The sequence below is a fragment of the Trichogramma pretiosum genome, unplaced genomic scaffold (assembly GCF_000599845.2).
Source record: "Trichogramma pretiosum strain Unisexual culture from Peru unplaced genomic scaffold, Tpre_2.0 scaffold71, whole genome shotgun sequence".
Taxonomy (NCBI): domain Eukaryota; kingdom Metazoa; phylum Arthropoda; class Insecta; order Hymenoptera; family Trichogrammatidae; genus Trichogramma; species Trichogramma pretiosum.
Genome location: NW_019640814.1, coordinates 619,397 through 627,414, shown reverse-complemented (window position 1 = coordinate 627,414; position 8,018 = coordinate 619,397). Strand labels below are relative to the sequence as shown.

At 33.3% G+C, this 8,018-nt stretch overlaps 1 protein-coding gene across 1 annotated transcript in view; it reads right to left on the bottom strand.

The window, feature by feature from the left end:
- Nucleotides 1-557: 557 nt before the first annotated feature.
- The window catches only part of LOC106653433 (importin subunit beta-1), a 17,932-nt gene continuing 10,471 nt past the window's right edge, over nt 558-8,018 (bottom strand). Inside the window, exons 6-7 of the mRNA XM_014372873.2 lie at nt 5,531-7,389; nt 558-732 (exon numbers count right to left, since the gene is read on the bottom strand). Coding sequence (XP_014228359.1) covers nt 732; nt 5,531-7,389 — 1,860 coding nt within the window. The 3' untranslated portion in view covers nt 558-731. The remainder of the gene's footprint in view (nt 733-5,530; nt 7,390-8,018) is intronic.

The window sequence follows — 8,018 nt, the reverse complement described above, 5'->3', positions numbered from 1 at the left end:
CAATCGCACAAGTTGCATACAATATTTTATAGTACAACAGTCTAAAACCAACACAGCGAAGATGCGAGTTTTAGCTCAGAGTGCTTTAAAAGACATTTGAAATAACTTTTTAATGCACAAACTTGGACACTAGTTCACGATAAAATGCCTCGTTTTTGTGTTATATCATAATTTCTGGATAAGTATATATCGTTTGCTATTTCATCAAAATGCTAAGCGTTCCAGTTTTTGGCGAAAATATCTCTTGGGGACTTCTTGCAGATTTAACTATTAAATTATAATTATTTTTCAATCTTCTTTTCATAATATGTTTTTACACTTAATCAGAAAAATTCTTAATTAGAAAAAAACAAATTTCGAGTAATAAATGAAACAAAAAATAATTGAAAAAAACACAATCACATTTTTTATTACGATCACAATAATTCGTTTGATAAATTTTTTTCTTAAAAAAGTGCAGCCGCCTTGGTTTTCAAGATTAGGTCGTTACTTCAGTAAGAAATAAGGTATGATTATTAAAAAAACATAAAAATAACAGAGATGAAAAACTTATCAAGTGATGTGCATAACAAATTTAATTTATTCACCAATTATTGAAAACGATAGATTTAAACGTTATTTTCAAAATTTTTCACATAAAATCAAGTTGTGGTTGTAGATAAAAAATCTGCAGAAAAATCTTGAACTGTTTTGTACAGTTTTCTGATATCTGCAATGAAGAAATTGTATCATCTGAAACAAAAAAATAAACACATTTCAACAAATATTTATCAAATTTTTCAAAGCTTAATTTATTTTTACATGATTTAAGGGGGGGGGGGGGGGGNAATTTTTTTTTTATTTTGAACATATAGTAAATCGAATTGATCTATAAATCATACACATAATTAATAGTTATTTGAAGAATATTCAGTTAAATTTTCAGCCTAAAATACTGAAAAATGAGGTGGCTACAGCAAATTTTCACATGCAACGTAAAAAAAATCCGGTGGACACCATCACTCAAAATCTACTCGACCAATAAACTTCATATTTTATACACTATTTAAGTAGATGATATATGAGGTAGTGACGTCGAGATATTTTAAATTTTTGCATTTTTTAATGCTTTTTACAAACAAGTACGATGAATTTTTGCCTTCATTTTGTCAAAAAAGTCATTTTTTTAACTTCAAAATGATGCCAAAAACTCAAAAATCATTTTAAACAAAATATCTCGACGTCATTACCTCATAATTTATGTAGATAAATAGTGAGAAAAATTTGGAAAGAATCGGTCGAGTAGATTTTCAGTTACAGTGTCCACCNCCCCCCCCCCTTAATGTAACTGAACCTTGATTTTCTATAATTGATTATAAGGGATTTAAACATACATAAATGTATATAAAGATATTTTTCAAAATGACAGTTAATAATTAGGCATAGTTCATTTTAATGACACAAGATAACATGTTCATGATTCAAGTATCATTGGATTCTGTGTATTGCTTGGGTAACAATTAGATGGATTTAATCCAACAGCGTGTGTTGCTCTTTATAATATTTTTGCGTTCAAACGATATGATTTTTACAGAAATCATTTCATCTTTTATTTACCGGTTATTTGTTAGGTTCGAATTTTGAGATGATTAATAAAGAAATGGTTTCTAGCGTAAGAATTCATGATGTCTTATAGCTTAAAAGACGATTAAAAGATTTATGCAGTCTAAAAGTATTGGGAACATAAGCAAAAAATTAAAATTTTTAATCTTGTTTTTTGAAATCTTGCTAGATATATTTTATATTTAAAAGGATATATTGTAACGGTTCCCGGAACCGTTGCAATAAATAATTAAACAAATCAATTATCGTCCAAGGTTTGCGATATCGCCAGCTAGCTCAGAATTCGGTGCGAGATTTCGCATCGACCGCGGCAGCGCCGTAGTCCAAAATCTAGGGAAGAATATTGACGGGAAAGACAAAATAATCACTCGCGGATTTAAGTAAAAGATAAAATATAAATAAATGGTTATTATTCAATCAAGAAGGAGTGGTCATACACAAGTGCGTACGCAGCAGAGCAATCGCGACAGTCACACACAATAGCCAACGTAGGCTGTGAACACGATTGCACACGAGGGCGAGATTAAAACGAAAAGCACTTACAGGACGGCGTAGTTGCTCCAACGCTAGGCTCTCTTGCTTCCTCGGAAAGCTGGCTCGTCACGTGGTGCTGTCGTGCACTTGGTCGAGGTTCGCGGGCGCGGAACTACACTTTCACAAAAAAAAGGTATTTCTTTTATGCGATTAGCTACGGACTTAATAAAGGAACGATAAGTAACTTTTCGTACGCTCACGCTAGTTCGTCGCTAAAAAAAATCTGCCGTTGAGAGCACAGGTTCACGTGTACTTCGGGCTAATTACTCACGTGACCTCTCAGCGGCCCTACTCCTTACCAAAACGGAGCAGACAATCGTGCGTGATGCGACACGCACTTACGTTATCTCTCTCTCACACATACGTGCATACCGCGGCTACTGCTGCGTTGCATAAAGTAGTACATAAGTTGTCTTTACATAGTATTGGAGGAGAGAGAGATGTGACGACGTAACGCGATAGTCACAATATAAGGAAGGAGATCGGATCAGACGATCAAAAATGATCGTAAAGAGGAATCTCAAAATCGAAAAAAATTAATTGAATTTTAAAAATGATTTTTAATAAGGACAATTTTTTTTCAACACTTCGTGCTCAAAACATGGTTTTGCTAACCATTCAGTGGCATAAAAACCATGTTTGACGAACCAAATGCAGAAAAATATTGTATGCAACATCATATAGCTTGTTGCATAACATACATTTCTCCTTCTCTATTTGCATACTTGTAATAGTCTGTAAGAAGCATATGCTCCTGCGTAGCAAGAGATTTTAATCCTTACCCTCCTACCACTGTCTCGCATTCACCATGACCAGAGAACCCGTGGGGCAAGGAAAATCTATAGGTGAACCAGTGAATTCGCACTAGTAGTACTCTAGAAGAAACCCTGACGCTATAAAGCCAGGGCTCATTGGGTACTTTTTCCGCTGGATGAAAAGCGGAAAAAATTAGGCATCCTCGCCACGAACCGAAAAATCCCAAAAGATTTATGGATTTATATCAAGACTTATTGTACTCAACATCAGTTCTGCGTAGTTTCTTTTTTATGACAAAGAATAGTTCAAAACATTAAAATAGTAATAAATAGTAATAAATTCAATACACGTATGCTCTTTCTTCCAATTGATGACAATTTCAGTCTTATTAAAAAAATTATGGAGCAAAGATAGACAAATTGAATCAAATTAATCATATGTAGCAGGATGAAAAATATATTTGAAATGTAAGAATAAAAATTAACATTTTTATGTACACAAATAACGATTGATACTGCCAAGACCTCGATAACTGAATTGGTACAGCGTCTGCGGGCTATAGGTACATTGGTCCTGGTTCGACTCCAGGTCGAGGCATAATTTTCGTGTACATTTCTCATAATAGTAATTTACGATACTAGTGGCATAAGTAACACTTTTTGGCACGGCGTAGTTTAGGGCCCGAGCGCAGCGAGGGTCCTAATAGCTGGGCCGAAAAGTGTCCCCTATGTCACGAGTATCGTACAACATTTTATAGCACTGTGCTAAGTTCACGTTTATGCCACCTTTTCCGATGCATAAGTAGCACTCTTTGGTAACGCGAAGTGTGGTTAGCGCGCGAGCGTATGCGAGTGTGATTCCGAACGCAGCGGTGCCAGAATGTGCGACTTATGCCACCGAAAAGCGTGCCATAAATGAGAACTTATGCCACGCAGTGCTATGACTTTATGGCCTTAGGGTTCATTTTTTTAAGTATTACCTGTATTACCAATAAAAATTTGAGATTTCTTTCTCGAGGTAAAAGCACTTAAACGAAACGAAAAAATGCAAAAAATAAAAGGGAATTGAAATTATTCGAAGAATCTATCTGAAATTTTTTCAATAATTTAAAAAATTGTTCATTAACGTTTTTAAGAAGTCTTGATAATTACCATAAAAAAATGTTAAATCTAGGCTTCTGAAAATAAGTCATAGTCGATTTGAAAATTTTAATCCTTTTTGGTTCTCTGAATTTTACGATACTAGTGGCACTCATAATCAGTCAATAAAATCACCTACTCAATTTCAGTTTAATTATTTATTTGTTAGTGCGGAAAGGTATAAATTTGACATAACATCAATCTCATGAGATCATAAAAGTCAATGTTACAATAATCACTTGCAAAGACTTTATTTTCAGATATTAGTAAGCAAGCCAATGTTGACATTTCTACAATAGATCAAGCAAACCCAAAACAATATTCCTGCAAAGTTTCATAAGAAGCTAGCTCTCTCTTTAAAAATGTGATATTACGAGTGTGAAAATTTTCGAATGAAAAAATGATAGAATAAAACCAAAGAGCCTTATAATAAAAAATTTACAAGTAACTACAAAAAAAAAGAATACAACTTTGACTATTGGTGTGTCATCATCTATTCCTTAGTAAAATACACAGGTAATTTTCAATAAAAAAATTTCGACTACAATTTCTGAATAGAAAGAGAGCTTTTCTTCAATCATAATTACTGCTATTTGTTATGGCACATTACTTTTTTTGAACCGATTTTCAGATTTTTGGATTTCACACTTTTATCGAAAATTTAAAGATTATGAAAAATATATGCTTATTTATTGATATTTTGAAAGCCCTTTCGTTAATATAATTTTTTTCTGTTAGACACTTTTTACTGTATTCTATAAAAGAAATAAAAATTATCATGATACATCTTCATTAAAAAAAAGTGCTACTAAAGTATTTCTGTAAAATAGATGAAGACCTAAGAAAACTTATGGTTTTAAAATCAAAAATATACTGGCCCATCAAAATTTTACATGATGTTCTTAATCATAAAAGGTATATAAAAGTTGGCTTTCATGTAAACGTGCGTGTCCCTTCTACTTTGTTTTTAAATATTTTGAATTTTAAATAAATTTTGCCCAAATTATTTATTCTCTGAAATGTTACAAACATGTGATTCCTATTTTTAAAATATTGTAACATGTAAATATAAAGTGCGAAAAGGGGGCGGGGGATTAATTCTTAGCAAGCAACAGTCAAAAGGAGCGGATAGATTATGTTTCATGTAATGTACATGATTCGTTAAAAAGCTTGAACAAACATGGAATGTATAAAAAGTCTAAAATTTCATTTTAATTGCTGTTCTTGCTCTGCTACTGAGCAATTGCAGGCTTACCATTAATTACTCATTATTTTCTGTTATAATGAATTTTTATGAAAGAATATATTTTCTTCAAAGGGATATTTCGATGGATGTTTTATATTTCTCATTTAAATTTATTTTTTAAAGGAATTTCACGAAAAATTCAATTGATAAAAAATGTATGATTCATAGAGAAGTGGCCCTATTAAAATAATTGTTATAATGACAGATAAAATATAAATACAATAGAGAAATTTTAACAAACTGTTTTACTTACCAACTAGGGATAATGTTGTTTGCATTTTTCAATTTCCTGATTTCTTTCGAAGCCCACGTGGCTAAATTTTTAGTTCTAGTAGTTCGAGATCTCCTTCCTTTATTGAGTAAATCGACAAGTATATCTGATTCGATCAAGGGTATTAACTTTACTCCAAAAACTGTTACAAGATCTCCTAATAAACCTACAGATGCTGCAATATTTCCATCTGAATGTTCTCGATCTTGAGCAATGGTTGTAATAAACTGAATAATAAAGGGTACATGCGATTCAACTAATGAAACATCAGGATTAGGGATCGTTCCATCACCTTTCAGGCCTTGAATGATACCAGTATAGGCTTCTAATATTCCTTCACGCAATTCATTGAGATACTCAATCATGTCATAGTCAGATCTATCTACATAGGTCTGCGATGCTTGAGCTAAAGTATGTAAAACTACATCAAGATACTTTTTGAATTCTAAACCAATACTGAGAGCGATGTCTCCAAATACAGATAAAATTTGTGGTTTAACTGAACGATGGACAGTATTATCACTTAAATTTTCTAATAAAAGAGTCATAATTTCGTCACAATATGGAAGAATTTTATTTTTCAAAGCCCGACAAATATCTCCAGTAAGACCTACAGCTGCTCCACATACTTGATATTCGGCATGATTTTTCAATCCCAAACTTAAAAATGGTTTGAAAGCATCCATATATTTTAAAAACCCTTCTCCAAGAATTTCAACCAGTGTTGATACCGCCATGAGTGCATCTTCTTGAACTCCACCAGACTTACAAGAATTTGAATTGAACATTGACAACAAAGCAGTCATAATTGCATCGGATATTTGCGGCGCATCTTCTGGTGTAACTTTCCTTAGCACTGATTGCAAAGTAGCACATAAAAGGGATTGTAGATCATTATACTGGGCTCTGTCTGAGTGATTTTGTATATGCGATTCCATTTGCATTACTTGTTGTAATCTTTCCAAGATAACCATTGTAGTTTTTTGTACAGTTACATAACAATCTCGAGGTGAATTTTTAACCATCTCCATGAGCGCTTCATAAGCAGCTGATCTTAAATTAGCTTGTGCTCCATCTGGACGATCGGTAGTTTCTAGAAGACGCTGAATAATAAAATCAAAATAATGTGACATACAATATGTTTCTGGTTGTTGACCATCTTCGATAACTTCTGCAGACTCGTAGCTAGCTTCAGCTAGTCCTGTAAATGCCCAGCATACATTAGCAGCAACACGTGGTTCAGCTTTCAACCCGTTGACCAATGATTCTAACAAAGGTTTTAAATAAGTTTCGTTGATTGCAGCTTCCGGAATAATTTCACAAATTCTTCCGAAGGTCCAGGCTGCAGTATCTCGAACTACTACGCTACTGTCGTACATTAGTTCGATCAAAGTTGGCATAGCTTGTTCTACCAATGGTTTGAGAGTATTCGGTTCCAGACCACCTAAAATTGAACCGAAAGCCATTAGGGCTGCATCACGGAATCGCCAGTCTGGATTTTTAATATTATCTTTAACAAATGGTAACACGAAAGGAACGATATTTTCTTCACAACATGAAGCTAGAAGCATAAGACAGACTCCAGCAGCTTTAGAAGGATTCCAATCATCTTCATCGTCGAATTCTTCTTGTTTTGTCAATTTCCGCATCAATATAGGAACTAAATATTGTAAAGCTCCTTTTGCATAGTGTCTGGATACTTTTGATGGAGGCCGACCTCCTTCAGAGGCTTCTCCTTCTTCCATGGAAAGATCAACTTCTTCATCTGATACATTTGACCAAAATTCAATACCTTGCAAAGCTACTTCATCTATTTCAGATTTCATTGCCTCCAGAGTAATCTATAACACATTGAGATGATTATAATATTTTTTATTTACTACAGTAATAATATTAATAATAGTAATATAAATAGTGACAATAATAATACATCGGGCGTGAATGTTTTTTCTGCAAAATGAAGGGTTATAGCACTAGCCATAGACGCGTTTTTTTCGACAACACTGGTAAAGTATGCGAGTTTTTTTACGAACATAAATATAGCAGAACTTTTGAATAGTGGCATATGAATCATGCATCTACTACTACTATTCATTAAGCGGTTATTATCTTTCGTTAAGAGTAGTCATCTGCAATAAATATTAGAGTTTTTACTGCTATTTTGTGCCATAAAACAAAATTGATCGAGTGTTTTTATATGTTCTATAAAAAAAATTTGTATAATTTCTGGAATAAGCGTTGCGAGTCATTGATCAGTGACCTAATGTCGCTATCTTAGCGTACTGAACTCGTAGTATGCATTATTTATTCGAGTTGTTATATTAATAATTAATATGTTATAGTATCCAACCCTTACGAATCCGAATATATAAAGTTATTTTCTTAGACTCTTGGCAAAAGGTGCCTAATCCGACAAAGCTTTCCACAACCACAAGCAACTTGAACAAATAGGTCGGAGGGGGGGGGGGGG